General features: G+C 41.1%; 1 protein-coding gene across 1 annotated transcript in view; it reads right to left on the bottom strand.

Annotated features, from left to right (window-relative positions):
* Positions 1-17,778, bottom strand: part of LOC132823150 (fibroblast growth factor 18-like) — a 222,619-nt gene that overhangs the window by 204,259 nt on the left and 582 nt on the right. The window contains exon 3 of the mRNA XM_060836719.1: positions 13,285-13,462. Coding sequence (XP_060692702.1) covers positions 13,285-13,462 — 178 coding nt within the window. The remainder of the gene's footprint in view (positions 1-13,284; positions 13,463-17,778) is intronic.

Below are 17,778 nucleotides of genomic sequence, written 5' to 3'. Positions count from 1 at the left end.
AATCTACACCAAAGATTTCGAAATATTTCCCCACAGCGACCACACTTCAAGGCTTGGAGATTGTTCCCACGGAGAGGTTGTGACGTGGAGATTGGGTGGAGAGGGGAAAGTGCTGAAAATGTGTTGCTGGTTAAAGCACAGCAGGTCAGGCAGCATTGAAGGAATAGGAAATTCGACGTTTCGGGCATAAGCCCTTCATTAGGAATCCTAATGAAGGGCTTATGCCCGAAACGTCGAATTTCCTATTCCTTGGATGCTGCCTGACCTGCTGTGCTTTAACCAGCAACACATTTTCAGCTGTGATCTCCAGCATCTGCAGACCTCACTTTTTACCCGGAGAGGGGAAAGTGACAGTCTAGGACCGACTAGAGCTTCCCACTGGCCAATGCTGTTTTGGAACTTGCAACTTTGAAATGTCCCGACACTTAGTAGAAGCCAATGCTTTCAAGAAGCATTGGCGTGGGATTATTTCTGAATTTGAATTGCATTAAAGCTTCTACACCTAATAGAGTGTCCAGACTAGGAATTATGAACAGCATCAAAGGAATCTATTTTCCCAAGACGACATAATATCTCCAAACGGAGTGAATGGTTACAATCAGAAGCTGAGGTACCATCAAATAACCAAATCTCTGTGACCTCGGATTCTAAAAGGTGCAATAAATAAATACACCCTAGCATTTTCTTTTGATCAGAACACATTAAAATAATTTACCTGAGGGTAAAACTGGTCGCAAACTTATTAAAAGGATTTCCTGAAGAAGGGCTCATGCCCGAAACGTCGATTCTCCTGCTCCTTGGATGCTGCCTGACCTGCTGCGCTTTTCCAGCAACACATTTTCAGCAAACTTATTAAAGTCAACCTCACAATGCATTTAGTGACTGTTTCAAAAACACAGACAACAGCCCAATAAAGATCGCTGGTATAATCATTCAACTGGACTTAGAAACCGCAAAAGCTTCCTTAGAACTCAAACTTAGCCAGACAGTCAATTCCTTCTATACCTACTGATGGAGCTGGAAGGCTAACTGTTGTGATATAAGCTTCTACAGAGGCAGATTGCCACCAAGAAAAACTGTTACACAGTAGAGTTAAGTTAACCTTATCCTATTAGAAGAGGAGGTGTTAATGACTCTCTACTTAACCTCTGAACTGGGTCGTGGACAATTAGCTTGCAAACCCTTGTCTCAATGGGAACAATAACCACTACCCCCACCCTGGCTTCCTCACATGTCTCCAATGTTAAACCCAATTACCTTTTAACCATACAATTTTGAAACAGCAGGCAGTTAAGATGTCAACAGTGCTTCATACAACATCTACTGATGATATCCAAACCTCTAACTCCTGCTGCAAATCAAAGCCTCAGGCCTGTATAACACAGCACTTTGGGCTCTTTGCAAATAATCAACCGGCTTTCATCAAAACAGAAATTACATTTCAGCAATATTCCGCAGAAAACCTTCTAAGTGGGGACATGGATAAACTGGTATCCTCAGTTTGTCTTTATACTCAAGTTATTGCAAAATAAAATTTAAAATACAAGTTGCTTACAGACAGTGAGAGTAGGGAGCTTGGAGACTTGCGATCTATCTGTAATCAATTACGTAAACTATACTGCTTTACATATATTATGTGTAGATATATCACACAGTTACACAGGGAAACCTAACCGATGATGCCTTTACCTATCTTAAGTTCACGACCAGGTTGACTTTCTGACAAACAGTCACCACACCCTCAGGCAAGGGGCAAGGCTGAGAAGATGGGACTTTCATGGTTAACTTAGCCAGTGTGGGAATTGAATTGAATTGAACCCACACCGTCGGTCTCACTCCAGATTGTAAACTAGCTAACCAGCTAATGGAGGCAAACACAATGACTGCAGATGCTGGAAACCAGATTCTGGATTAGTGGTGCTGGAAGAGCACAGCAGTTCAGGCAGCATCCGAGGAGCAGTAAAATCGACGTTTCGAGCAAAAGCCCTTCGATTTCGCTGCTCCTTGGATGCTGCCTGAACTGCTGTTCTCTTCCAGCACCACTGACCCAGAATCCAGCTAATTGAGCTAACCGAACTTTGGCATGGAGCATAGAAGCAGAACATTTGGACCAACCAGTCTACATTGGTATTTACGTTAAAAATCACACAACACCAGGTTATAGTCCAACAGGTTTAACTGGAAGCACTAGCTTTCGGAGCGATGCTCCTTCATCAGGTGGTTGTGGAGCACACAATTGTAAATGGTATTTATGTTCTACTTAAGCCTCCTCCCATCTTTCTCATCTAATTACATCATTGCAACCTCTAGCCTCTTCTCCCTCATATGCTTATCTAACTTTCCCTTAATGTGCATAGATTCTATTCACTTTAGCCACCCCTGTAGTAACTAGTACCACAATGACCCCACACTTTAGGTAAAGACGTTCATTCTGAATTCCTTCAACTAATTCTCAAATATAGATTATAGCAAGAAACATCATTCTCAGTTTCCCTGGTGCGTTACATAGTTCTACTCCACACAGTAATGTCACCTACACCATCCTATATCATTTTGTTCTAAAGAATACAGCATATTCAGTTTGTTAGGTGCATTATTCTATTCTAAGATATATCCATGCAGCTGTATTACTTCCAACCAGTCGCAACATATTGCACACAGGTCTGCTTTGTAGATAACACACCGACATAACACTCACAGTTTGGTTACACAGATTATACTATGATTTTACATGAAAAAAATATTAATCGCAGCTGTTATATAGATAGCATTGTGATATATCCCACACAATTCTGTTGTATGATTTATATATGAAACAGATATAATTTTAATGTGGCTTACACTGGAGTATACCACTCTCAGTTCTGTTACCTAGATTAAAATAAAATATGTCACTCACAGCTCTAATAAGCAGTTTACATTTGGATACAGCAGTCACAGTTCTGCTAAGTGACACTCAGTTCTTGCAAGCAACATTGAAGTATATTACTCAGTTCTTATATACAGTTTATATTTGGATATATTAACCATAGCTCAGTTATATTGATTACACAGATAATCCATTAACATTCTGAAATATGGATTGCACACTATATGAAACTATCTAATCTCCTACAGAGAATCAGCTATTCCTGATGAAGGGCTTTTGCCCATAAACTTCTATTTTCCTGCTCCACGGATGCTTCCTGACCTGCTGTGCTTTTCCAGCACCACTCTAATCCAGACTCGGGTTTCCAGCATCTGCAGTCCTCAGAGAAGGCAATCAGCCATCCATGCTTGGTCTGGCCTATGTGCGATTTTAGACCCATAGCAACATGGTTGACCCCTAATTGCAATTAGGAATGAGGGGTAAATGCTGCCTAGCCTGCAATGCCTATATCCATGTGAATTTTAAATGCTAAATTGTAGATCAAACCCTTAGTCACACATCGTTTAGTTTTCTAGGCTACACAGAGATATATCATTCATTGTCAGGTTATTAAAATAATTGCACTGGGATTTATCGTATTTAGTCCTATCACATAGGTTACACTGTGGGTCAGTTGGCTGGATAGCTTATTTGCAAGTCATGTGGATTGATTAGATTACTTACAATGTGGGAACAGGCCCTTCAGCCCAACAAGTCTGCACCGACCCTCTAAAGAGCAACCCACCTAGACCCATTCCCCTAATTTACCCATTCACCTAACACCACAGGCAATTTAGCATGGCCAATTCACCTAACCTGCACATCTTTGGACTGTGGGAGGAAACCGGAGCACCCAGAGGAAACCCACTCAGACACGGGGAGAACGTGCAAACTCCACACAGACAGTTAGCGGAGGCGGGAATTGAACCTAGGTCTCTGGCGCTGTGAGACAGCAATGCTAACTACCCAAACTGGCCATGAAAGGTTACCATGAAAGTCCCACCTTGCCCCTTGCCTGTGTGGTGACCCTTTGGTTAAATCAATTGTTTTCTCTAATGAGAAAGCAGACCTCTGGAGCTATGATGAATTTACCTTTATTTATAGGTTAGACTAGAATAGATATCAAGTTGTTCTTTTATGTAAAAACAAGATTTATCAATACCAGTTATACCACATGGGTTAAACTATGACAAACTTATCACTTGCAGCTTTATCATATAGATGGCAAAAAATGTAAAGCAATGTCCTTGATTATGTAGATTACGACAGGATAAATCAAATACAATTCTGGCTTAGTTTCACACTGATTTTTCACAGAGTTGAACTTTAAAGATTACACAGCAGGATATCACAGTTAGGTTGTCCAAATTATAGTGTGAGATCTCATATGAAGATCATTTACATAGACCTGACAGGGAGTTATGACTCAACATTCTGGCATAGAGATAGTACATCACAAAGATCTGCTAAATAAGTTACCTGAAAATAGTTATACATGAAAATAGCTGTGTAGTTTACACTTGGATATATTACATTTGTTTTGTCGTTTATGTTAGACTGGGGTAGATCACATACTATTCTGTGGAGTAGAACACACTGGGGTAGATCACTATACTTTGATTCTATATAGGACAGCTGGATGTCACAAATAAGTCTGCTCTCCAGCTTACACAAGGGTATATCAGCACAATTTAGATACATCACACACTGTTCGATTATTTAGTTTATACTGGAATATATATATATATAAAAAAAACACATAATTTGGGAGTATAGATTGCATTGGGATACATCTCACAGCTCTAATGTACAGATTATTCTGGGAAATAATCACACACATTTCTGTGGTTTACATTGGGAAATATCACACACTGCTCTGTTGTATAGATTGCACTGGGTTAAATTAAACAGGAGTTAAAGAAACAATGATTTATCTCACAGTTGTTGTATGGATTGCATTGGGATATATTACACAGATTTCTGTTTCATATGTAGCGCTGGGATATATAATGGTCAGTAATGCCATGTAGATTATACTGGGAAGTATCATACACAATTCTGATACACATATTAAATTAGGATAATATGGAGTTTGTTACATAGATTACAAGATATCTCGCTCTCAGTACTGTAATGTTTGATGATGCAGAATTCTATCACTTATGTGGATTACACAATCATAATAGACACCTTTTTGTTACGTGCTATATAGTGATAGATCATTCAGTTTTATTTTAATTCAGAATATGCCTCAACATTTAGCCTAGATTTCTGTTACATAGATTACACTAGGATACACCAGACATATCACTCACAGTCTTGTTATATACTGGGACCAATTGCTCAGCTGTCTTGCACAGACTATACTGTAATGTCCCAGTCACAGTTCTATTTTATTGATTAAACTGGGGCATATCACAACCAGACCTGTAATACAGGTTACATTGTAATTTGAATCAAATAGTCTGTTATAGGAATCATAAAAGGGAAATATACCCCACATAGTTCCATTATACAGATTAACTTCAGATGTATACTACAGATTACATCTGGCTTCCTCAGAGTATTCACCTTTCACAGGGGTGTCATTCAGTGTTTTGTTCTGTTGATAAAGCTGCAATATTACACACATTACCATTGTGTACATGATACCAGAATATATCATGGTTCAGTTAGAGGTGACACCAGAATATATCTCAGACAGTTTCTTTGTGTATATTAAAGTATTAGAGTATTTCAAAATAGACCCCACATTTCTCTACCTACACATTTCTGCATGGTCATACCCAAATATATCATGCAGAATTCTGTGGTATAGAATACAATGGGATACATCACTCTATTTGTATAGCTTGCAAAGTGATTTTTCACAGGCAGGTGTTATGTAACTAACATGGAGATACACCACTCCCCACCGTGTTCTTAAACTGAGACGTGTAAGAATACTCTTACAGTTCTGTTATATTGGTACCATAACAGTACTTCATTCTTAATTCTGCGAGGGTAGACCTGGTTATATCACCTACTCAAAGTAAACCAGGATATAGCACACAGCTCTAAATATCTTTTAAATCAATTGATCAGAAATATTACTGCACACGTCTGGAGCAAGTGGGAGTTAAACCTAGGCTACCTGGCTTACAAGTAGAGACACTATTACTGCGCACAAATATATTCCATGATTACAATGAATTCACATCATTCTGTTCCATGGTTTACTTAATACTTAATGTGGATTTCTGATACATATATTGCAATGTGACATCTGACTAGTTCAGTTCTGCTGAAAACACGAGAATATGTCATACCCTGATTTATGATATAAACCACACCAGAATACATAGTATAATCTATATGACAGAGTAGTATGCTATGATTTATCACACACAACTTTTTTGAAAGAAGGTGCAGGATTATATCACTTAAAGAGTTATTAAATAGGTTACAATGTAATATTACACACATTTCCATCAGAAAAATTACATGCCATCCATACATTGCTTTATTTTAATCGCTTATTTGAGAATCACACCCAGATCTGTAACATAGGATACACTGGGATTTGTCTCAAATAGATCTCTGGTATTATAGAGGGATATATTTCTCATATTGTTTATTATGTTGGTTAGGCTCAAAGTTCACTACATAGATTATTCTGGGATCTCTCGCACAGCTGGTACACTCGTCTATATTGCACTGTTTTCTGTTTTATAGTTTGCAAGGGGATATATCATGCTCTTATATGGATTACATTATGATATCTCACTCATTCTTATATATAATATACACTTAAAAAACAGAGATATGTATTAAATTATGTAATATAGATGAGACAGTTGTTTATTAGAATTCTGCTATATATAATACCTCAAACAAATTCTTAGATTAGATTACTTACAGAGTGGAAACAGGCCCTTCGGCCCAACAAGTCCACACCGACCAGCCGAAGTGCAACACACCCATACTCCTACATTTACCCCTTACCTAACACTATGGGCAATTTAGCATGGCCAATTCACCTGACCCGCACATCTTTGGACTGTGGGAGGAAACCGGAGCACCCGGAGGAAACCCACACAGACACGGGGAGAATGTGCAAACTCCACACAGTCAGTCGCCTGAGTCAGGAATTGAACCCAGGTTTCTGGTGCTGTGAGGCAGCAGTGCTAACCACTGTACCACCCACAATTATGGAGGCTTAATCTGTAATATCTTAAATAGCTTTATTATAAAGATTGAATCATGAAATTTCACACAAGGTTCTATTATGTAGATGTCAGAGGTATATACCAAAGTATATTCCATATCTCTGTTACACAGATTTCACCACAATAAGTCACAACCACTTCCATTACATTAAGATGTATCATCCACAGTTCTGTTACACTGGGACATACCCAGTGTTTTGTTACAAGGACTATATCACTTACAGTTCTGTTAAGTGCAATACACAGGCATATCTCTCGCAAGATTCTATAATGTAAAATCAACATTGACCAGAAACCTAACTCAGTCATATTAATATAACTGCAAGAGCAGATCAGATGCTACAAGTTCTGCAAGTTACTCACCTCCTGACTCCCCACAGCCTGTTTATAAGATCCAAGTCAGGAGATGATGAAATACTCTCCATTTGCCCAGATATGTGCAGCTCCAAAAAGGACAAAAAAAGTTCTTCCCCACTCAGGAAGAGAACCTGCTTGATTAGAATGCCATCCACCATCTTAACTATTCTCTCCCTGAACCACCGGTGCACACTAGAAGCAATGTCTAGCATTTGCTCAAAGCAATGCAGCAACTTCCAAATCCCCTTCAACTGTACCTGTCGAACTAATAACATCTACCACCTGAATAGCAAAGTCAACAGACACAAAGGAACACCATCATCTTCTAAGCCACACATCATCCTGATCTGAAACTATGCTGCCATTTTTTCACTATTGCTGGGTCAAAAGCATGGAATCCCTCTTTAATAGCATTGTACATGTCCCTACATTGACTGGACTTCAGCAATTCAAGGCGGTGGGTGAGGGAGGGGGCACTGCCATCTTCTCATGGACAAGCACAGGTGACTAATAAATACTGGACTTGTCAGTGATACTCATATCATGGGAATGAATGATAAAGTAACACAAGAATATATCCCTCACATTTCCAAATTGTAGATTACACTGGGATATACATTCACACACAGAAACATTTCTGTCGGTATGTTACAAACACCTCCACAATATCGGTTACCATGGGTAATATCAAAGACTAAGGCACAGATTACACAATGCTATATCTGGCACAGTTTTTATATAGCTATAGGTTACAGTGGAATATTTAACCCACCAGCTCCATTGTATCAATTATACTGCAGTACAGCATGCACAGTTCTGTGTTACTGTTAGGTTGGGATATAAAACCAACAGTCTGTTTGTTTATACCAAGCTATATCATCTTCAATTGTGTTACATAGATTACACAACATTTTCTCACAGATTTAGCTTTAATATTTATCTTGCCCTACAGTATCGCTACTTCAGTTATGTTATGTAGTTTATACTGCAATATTTTACATGGAGTGGTCTTCTTTTTCTTACATTACAATATTTCACACTTACATTAATGGAGATGATGATGAAATCTATCACACATACAGCGTTGAAACACATCAGACTATAGGGAGATACTGCCTTGGCAGATGAAGCCGGAGCCAATGGGAATGCTGGGATTAGAGAAGATGTGTAGTAGGATCACTGACTGCCAGAATGTCAGACACTGAAACATTTAGGTAGCTCTGCTTTAATCCAGAGCGACAATTTTTTCAATTAGGAAAGATTTGAAATGTTATGGTCAGTGGGCAGGACAGTGCGAGTGAAGCAGAGAGGAGATCGGTTGTGATAGTATTGGATGGTGGAGCAGCCTCGAGGGGATGAATTACCCATTCCCGTTCCTAGTTCAAATGTTCTTATGATCTTTAATTGCAGTTGGAATGGGAGACACTTCCCCCCAACTAACTCAGCGTAATGGACAAGACTGAGGGAAGGGAAGGGAAGGAAACGGACAGAGGCTGGGATTTCAGTTTTGTAGCTATGTTCACCGTACGATGGGGCCTTAGTCTGTGCTCCAAATTATATAAAGTATTTGAAACTTGGATGGCATGAGGACCACTGGAAAATGAAACGTTCCAAAATGATAGGTCAGTGTAACAACCATGGTTTTATCTTCTATATCCCAGTGGATTACATTACATTCTTCCCTTTTATATTGATTGCACTTGAATGTGTTAAACAAACTTTCCTTATGTGGATTGCGCAGATAAACAAGACACACTTAACTGTTTATATGATTACGTTGGATATCTGGCACAGGTAAGTTTTGTAGATTAGAATGTTATGTCTTACACATAGTTCTGCTAAATTGATTAGAGCAGGATATATGTATAGTTTTGATATACTACCTGTGACTAAAGAATTTCTTAGAGATTACAATAGAGTAGAGCACCACCACTGTTATGTAGATTAAACTGGATATTTCACAGGGAATTCTATTACATGCATTGCAGAGTAATATCCTTCTTACTGTAACGTATCCATCAAATGTCCTCTGCTCTATAAATTACAGTGCAATATAGCACACATAGGTCTGGTAGGTTACATGTAGGCATGTCACTACAGTTAAAAGTTTATAGATGATGCAATATACATCACACAGTTATAGTGTTCTGTGATATATACCTCTACATTCTCTTAATGGGATTACCCTGGATTATATCAGAGTTCTCTTATATGTTCTATGTTGCAAACTCTCCCAGCTTGAGGCACTTGTTTACTCTCAGTGCCTCAGAAAGAATAAAGATTCCTCTTTATTTCGAAATGGCAGTGTCAGCGATGACATTGCCCATTGCTAAGTAACCTGAAACACTTACTATCTCGCCTGACACATGGCGAGTGCTCAATGGGATGTGTCATTGGAAATCAATTCATCCCAGCTTAGGTTGGCCTTTAACAAGCGGAGGGGAAGGCTTAAAACCTTGCTCGCTGTGGGAGGGAAGGGAGGGGCTAAAACCTCTAGCAAGAGGGGAGAAGCTCAAAGAAAAAGCAGCATGCTAGTTCCAAAGTCATCCACTGGATCCAATCGAGAAATGTGTCTCCACGTACGTGCTCATTATCTTCTCTCCCCTTTGTCAAGATGGAGTACACTAAAGAATGATGGGTAATGGTGCCTCCACTGAATGGTAGTGTGAGGATCTATTATATTCCTGATGAAGGGCTTTTGCCTGAAACGTCGATTTCGCTGCTCGTTGGATGCTGCCTGAACTGCTGTGCTCTTCCAGCACCACTAATCCAGAATCTGGTTTCCAGCATCTGCAGTCATTGTTTTTACCCCTCTGTTATATAGGGCTGAGTGAATGACCTCAATGCCTCAGGTAGGAAGACAGAAAGTCCAGAAGACTGAAGCATACAATTGCTGTTTGTATCTCCTCTGTGAGATTGAGTGAGCATGCATGGGTATCAGCTGAAGGTATAATCACATTTAACTGCGATACCCTTACTAATGCATAAACACACTAGTGAGATGTGATCACATAGTCAGGTGAAAGGAAAAGCTGTAAGAGAGACAGGACTGGCTCGAAATAGGAGGAACAGTGTAGCAAAAGCCCAAACATCCATCAACACCTTTCAAAGGCGAGACAGAGAAGGGAAGAGACAAAGGAAAGGGGGATAGAAGATAATCAAGCCAAACGCCCAGCCAATAAAATGCTGCTTCACAAGCTTGGTACATAATATAAAACTAGTGCTTGTCATGAACAAACCAAGCCCCGTGTCCTTGTCAAACACAATATCAGTGTATGATTCCATTCTCGCTGTCACAGTGTATTCGGTGCCTTCACCCCAGCATCAATATCTAGTCATGAGAATTTTACAGGAATCCTAGCCTCCTTGGAGGTCACGAAGAGAAGGAAAATCAATAACCACTCAATGCTGCCAAACAATCAAATCATTACTGACAAAGTTTCAAACACTTAATGCAAGAATCTGGGAACATCCTTAATTTTGGGTCAGCATCAAAAATGCATTCATGAGGAGGTGGAAAATTTCCTTTGGTCACATATTGTTCTGGACTGCAAAGCTGCTACTGAAGAAACAAGGAAATGTCTTGTGCCTCCTTTTCAAACTCATCGATCAATCCAATTGATTGGATTTGAACTTGAAGCTTTTGTCAATTATGCAAGAAACAAGGAGAAGCAGGAGGTCACTGCTTTGTGAGTCTCCCCTGGCTTACAGACACCATCAAGTTCACAGCTGATAGTGGAAGAATATGTTTAAATGCTCATCCACACTGCTAGGGGGTAAAGGTAAAGTTGCCATATGGCTGACCTCCCATTAGAAGGAGCTGACTGGTCATTCAAACTGGGGGGGCTTCACCACACTTCAAGTGAGGGGAGAGATTGAGGAGGAGAGCCCTTCATAGGTCACCTCAGCTGGTGCTGGAATTGAACTTCATGCTGTTGGTGTCACTCTGCATTGCAAACTAGCCATCCAACCAACTGAGCTGACACTCCTCCCCTCTGTCGCATTAATAAGCGAACCTTTCATTAATAAGTTATTCTTTCTTCTTCCCCCTGCTGACTTGTACTAAGGTGCTAATTGTACCTCATCTGCAACCTCTTCTCAGAGTGGCATCTTCCATGCATGAACCCAAATGATGAACGTCAGTGGGGTATTCAGTGCAGAGGCACCCTGAACTATACCAGAGACTGAAACCTACAGAAGTTTGATCCCAGGTCTCAGAGATGCCCTCTGCTGGAGAACACCAACACAGCTTTAATGCAGGATACAGTGCTCTCGAACTTGTTCATCGATCCCATTCCCTGTCCAGTTTCGATTGCTGGATTGTGACTGGAGCGTACATTAGCACAATAAAAGCAGTAGAAAAAAAAAACACAGGACCTTTTCCTGATTATTTCAGTATAGGCTTGAAGAAGGGATAGACTAAGAATATCTTTCCATTAAAAGGTATCAATATCACACCCCTCCCAAAAAATGCATCATTCAGCTGTCGTCAAGTACTCAGGTACAGCTGCCCTCTGAGTCCAAAGGCTGCATCTTCATGACCCTCACTCAGAGCTTGAGATGAAATTCCACTGCACAATTAAAGCAGAATTTATCACTGGGAATTGTCTTTTTACACTCGAATTGAATTAGCTGCCTGTTCAGGTTGATGTTAAAATTCAACAATGCAGTTCGTAGAGGAGCAGGCAATTTCCCCCCAGCATCCTAGCCAACATTCGTCCCTTAACCAATGCCATGGAAAGCTGACTAATTCAACATTTATCCTTGTGGAAATGTGCTCTGTGCCAATTATCTGCAGAGCAACAGTGATAGCAACCTTGTGGGTGGCACTGCTGTCTCACAGCACCAGGATCCCAGGTTCGATCCCAGCCTCAGGTGACTGTCTGTGTGGAGTTTGCACATTCTCCCCGGGTGTGCTCCGGTTTCCTCCCACAGTCCAAAGGTGTGCAGGTCAGGTGAACTGACCATGCTAAATTGCCCATAGTATTAGGCACATTAGTCAGAGGGAAATGAGTCTGGGTGGGTTATTCTTCAGAGGGTCGGTGTGGACTGGTTGGGCCAAAGGGTGTGTTTCCACACTGTAGGGAATCTAATCTTATTGACTTTGAAACTCTTTAAACTATCTTGGGGTCACAACAGTTGCCATAAAAATGCAAATCCTCTCAGTATGCTGGAAAAGCAGTTTATGTATGGACCACATGAACAAACATAAAGCAATTAAATATCAGCAATACTGAGAAATGGACATACTGGAACTCCACTTTGAAGTCTACAAGGCGGGTTGGCCTAGGTTACATCATCTATCAGTTTTACTAACGACATGGAGGTGCCGGTGTTGGACTGGAGTGGACAAAGTTAAAAATTACACAATACCAGGTTACAGTCCGTCAGGTTTTTTTTGGAAGCACTAGCTTTTGGAGCGCTGCTCCTTCATTAACGGTAGTCTAACTGTCCGACCCTCACCAAGGGCCATGTGTGATCCATCCTCCCATTTCCCAACCCAACCTCTCATTACAGCTGTAAAGCAGTCAAGATAAATGTTGGGAATCACTTGCTTTTCAAGAGATAGTGAAACAATGTGAAAAGAAAACACTAAGCATGAAGAGTGACAGAAGGAAAAATGTCAAAGATTATCTTAACATTGTTCAATCACACTGGCAAGGTGGCATTACACTCGCAACTTGCCAACTGTGCTTATGTATTTTTATTTGTAATGCCAGGCACTGCCTCAGGTACACAGCTGGCAATCCCACACCTGCTATTTATGCAGCTTCAGCCAGCCCTGAGATGCTCCAATCAGTCAGTTCTTACCATACTTGTTCCCATCTTCGCCTTTGGCACTGATCCTCCTTCCCAGGACTTGCAGGTGTTTCCCGCTGGTACGGCTGTACAATTGGTACAGGCGCACGTACTTGCGGCTTGTGTCATCCCTCAGTCTGGTGTGATTCTCCACATGAGGCCTGAAATCTGTGTTCTCCTCCATCGAGGCCTGCAGTCAGTATGAGAAAAGGACCATCACGTATCAGCCAATGGTACAATCAGCAAAACCCAATGCCCCAATCGCCAGCCAAATATAATGACAAACACTTCCGGACTATGAACGCTGAAGTAAAAATAAAAAGGGTAGACTGTTCACTCTACACCTGTGAACCAGAGATCATTACAACCATGCTTACTCACACCTAATATTGTTCACCTGTTAGCAGTTACGTGCTGATTTACTGGGATTTCCAATTAATCAGTTCCTGAATTTTAAATTTCATATTCTTACTTTCAAATCTCTTCATGGCCTTATTCCTCTGTATTCACCTTCAGGCCCATTAACCGGTGTAATATCTGGGCTCGTCTCATCAAAACCTTTTGATCTTGTCCGATTTTAATAGCTCCATAACTGTGCCTTCAGATGCCTTGGCCCTAAACTCTGGAATTTCCTAAACTAATCCTCTCTTTCTTTCTCCCCCTCTGAAGGGTTCCCTAAAACCAGTTCTTTCATCAAACTTTTCACATCTATATATAGTTGTGGGTGATGTTTCGCAGTTGTTGCGGCCCAGGTTGTAGCACTTTTGGTTCGAATTTGATTGGATACGGGTTCCAGGCCCATTCGGGAAAAACAACTCAGTGTAGTACTGGGAGGGTGCTGTACTGTCAGATATGAAAACATTTGAGCTGTTCCCTCAGGTTGCTATAAACATTTAACACAACTATTTGAAGGACAGGGTGCTGTCCCATGGCCAACTTTTACCTTTCACCCACCTCACTAAAACATTCCGCCTGGTCATTTATTGGATTAGATTCCCTACACTATAGAAACAGGCCATTTGGCCCAACATGCCCACACTGACCCTACAAAGAGCAACCCATCCAGATGCATTCCCTCACCCTCTAGTTAGCCCTGACTAATGCACCTAACACAATGGACAATTTAGCTTGACCAATTCACCTAACCTGAAAATGTGGTGCTGGAAAAGCGCAGCAGGTCAGGCAGCATCCAAGGAGCAGGAGAATCGATGTTTCAGGCATGAGCCCTTTTCCTGAAGAAGGGTTCATGCCCGAAGCGTCGATTCTCCTGTTCCTTGGATGCTGCCTGACCTGCTGCGCTTTTCCAGCAACACATTTTCAGCTCTGATCTCCAGCATCTGCAGTCCTCACTTTCTCCCCAATTCACCTAACCTGCACGCCTTTGGACAGTGGGAGGAAACCCTCTGTGGGAAGAAGATATGGGGAGAACGTCTGTGTGGAGTTTGCACAGTCGCCCAAGGCGGGAATCGAACGCGGGTCCCTGGCGCTGTAAGGCAGCAGTGCGAACCACTGAGCCACCGTGCCACCTACTTTTGTACCCATATTTCACGATTTTTGAACATACTAAACACTTTTCAGCCAATAAACATTTCCAATGTGTGGTCACTGTCAGAAACACAGTAGCCAATATGCAGATGGCTGGGTTCTGCAGGCAGCAATGTGACTATGGTCAGATAACACTTTATAACACACTGATTGAGGGAAAGATGTTCTTCAGCATACCAGAGAGAAAGGAAGAGATGATCACTTATGAAATTCCAGAGTTTAGGGATGAGCCAGCTACAGGCACAAGGGTGAAGCTATCAAAATCACAGATGATCAAAAAGGTCTTTTTTAATTGCGTCACTAGGATATTTTACATTCACCTGAGAAGGCAGAGTGGCCTTGGTTTAATGCGTATGTAGGATTATATATAAACTAGTATGGATTATATACTGCAAACCAGCATGGAATATATGTTGCAGGTCAATATGGAATGTATATCAAGCATCAGCATGGAAAAGCTAACAAAAATCAGTGCAGATTATATTCTACAAATCAGCACAGATTATACACTACAAGTTAGTGTGGGATATATGCTACAGGTCAGCAATGATTATAAAGTACAAGGGTCAGGTATAGAACACAGCCCACATCCTCCAACTCAGAGGCCTGCATGCTACTGGATTACTAATGAGCTCTATCTATGTGGAGGGTTAGTACTAAGCAGGAATATTTTGATGTTTTGGCACTTTAATACTGCTAAGGCTTATAATTACTGTAAATATCCTGTTTTTAGATTAGACTTACAGTGTGGAAACAGGCCCTTCGGCCCAACAAGTCCACACCGACCCGCCGAAGCGCAACCCACCCATACCCTTACATTTTACCCCTTACCTAACACTACGGGCAATTTAGCATGGCCAATTCACCTGACCCGCACATCTTTGGACTGTGGGAGGAAACCGGAGCACCCGGAGGAAACCCACGCAGACACGGGGAGAACGTGCAAACTCCACACAGTCAGTCGCCTGAGTCGGGAATTGAACCCGGGTCTACAGGCGCTGTGAGGCAGCAGTGCTAACCACTGTGCCACCTGTTTATTGAGTAATACTCAATTGTCTGCTTAATGTAAAGCAAAATTATCTGTTAGATTTTAGTTTGAGTCTTAATCTGACAGATTTCAGTGATCAACAATTTAGAGGGCTCATATTTTGACAAGTTACATTGTGTAACTGTGAGCCTAGTAATTCTATTCAAATTCTGAGCCATGTTGCATTAGCCATAAACTGGACAGAGTGAGGGGAAAAAACAATGACTGCAGATGCTGGAAACCAGATTCTGGAGTAGAGTGGTGCTGGAAGAGCACAGCAGTTCAGGCAGCATCCAAGGAGCAGGAAAATCGATGTTTCGGGCAAAAGCCCTTCATCAGGAATACAGGGTGAAGACAAACTCTGACTTCTCAGGTTAGCAGGGCTAGTAACTTGCACTTACAAAACGGTAGACAGTGCTAATCCCACTGTAAAATACTACAATAACATCACGCTGTTCTTAAAAGTTATTAATTAAAGAATTTTCTTTTTGCATGTCCAATACTGGATGTAGTCAATGTTGCTATATCCTCTACTGCAATATTCTTACAAATTTTCAACATTGATATTTACTTTTCATAACTCATTCACTGCTGGAAGGTGCCTAAGGGAGTGGAATGGTATTCTTGCTGCATATTATGTACAATTATATAATCACCTCACACTGTGTATTTTACTATGAGAGAATCACTTCATCAAGCGCAATTAATCATATGAGAGTCAGTCTTTACATGACAAATGACTATGGGATTTAATTCATGCCATATATAAAATCTATATTTCATAGAATCCCTCCAGTTTGGAAACAGGCCATTTGGCCCATCAAGTCCACACCAGCCCTCTGAAGAACATCCCAACCCGATGCACCCCCACCCCTTTCCCTGAAACCCTGCATTTCCCACAGCTAATCTACCGAGCCTGCACACTCTTCATTTCACTCAATATTATTTATATCTATAACAGTATACAATCCACACTGGACAGGATAGAATTATGGGATTCATCGTAAGTGACGAACATATAACTGTATGGGATTCACTCTTCCCAGTATATCTGACTATATATGTGATGTATTACAGTGTAAATATAGAGTATCAATTACTGTGTTGAATTTATTCCCTACCATACAATGTGTGGGCTAGAAGCTGAGAAAAACCTGCATTATCCTTTAAATTTCTATTCCGGATCCCCTGGTATCTTTGGGATTCTGAGTGAAGTATCAGTTCACGGCTGGGCTGCTGCATTCTCGCCTCATTTCAGTGGTTTGTGGGTTCAAACTCCCTTCCAGGCAGTGCAACACAAAACCTCGCCGAAATATTTCAGGGCAGTGCTGGGGAAATGTGACACTGTCTATTTTGGATGAGAGTTTAAACTGAGGCAGCACCGACCCCTTCTCAGTTGGATGTAAAACATTCCATAGAGCTGCACTACCAGGAAAGTTCCATCCGGGCCAAGACACCTTCACCAACGCCACGAAAGCCACTATTCAGTGCAAAGTCTTCATCTTTTTAGGGGAATCTTGAAGTTAGATAACTCTCTTCCACTCCCAGTAAGCAATTGGACACAAGTATATTTCCACTTGAGGGCAGGTGCATATTGGCTGTACTTCACCCGGATTTTTTTACAGTCAGTCTGCACTGCATTTCAAAGCATTGCTTTTTATTTTAATTTTGCACTTTTAAAAAAATGCAATATGAATATTATTTTAAGCAGTTCCCTTAGCAGCAGAGATCGCCTCCGGGTTTTCCTTACCCCCCTCCTCCTCCCCAACCCCACTTTGTAACAAGGTATTGGGAAGGGGGTGGAAGAGGAGGGGGGGGGGGGAATTTCCCCCAGGGCACGGCGTTTCTGATCTCTGAAACTCTCCCGAGCTGAACGGCAAAACATGTCCACATCTGGAAACATTCGAGTTCCGTACAATTTTCCCGGACCTTCC

Source organism: Hemiscyllium ocellatum, chromosome 16, assembly GCF_020745735.1.
Source record: "Hemiscyllium ocellatum isolate sHemOce1 chromosome 16, sHemOce1.pat.X.cur, whole genome shotgun sequence".
NCBI classification, from domain to species: domain Eukaryota; kingdom Metazoa; phylum Chordata; class Chondrichthyes; order Orectolobiformes; family Hemiscylliidae; genus Hemiscyllium; species Hemiscyllium ocellatum.
This window is presented reverse-complemented; position numbering and strand designations above follow the sequence as displayed.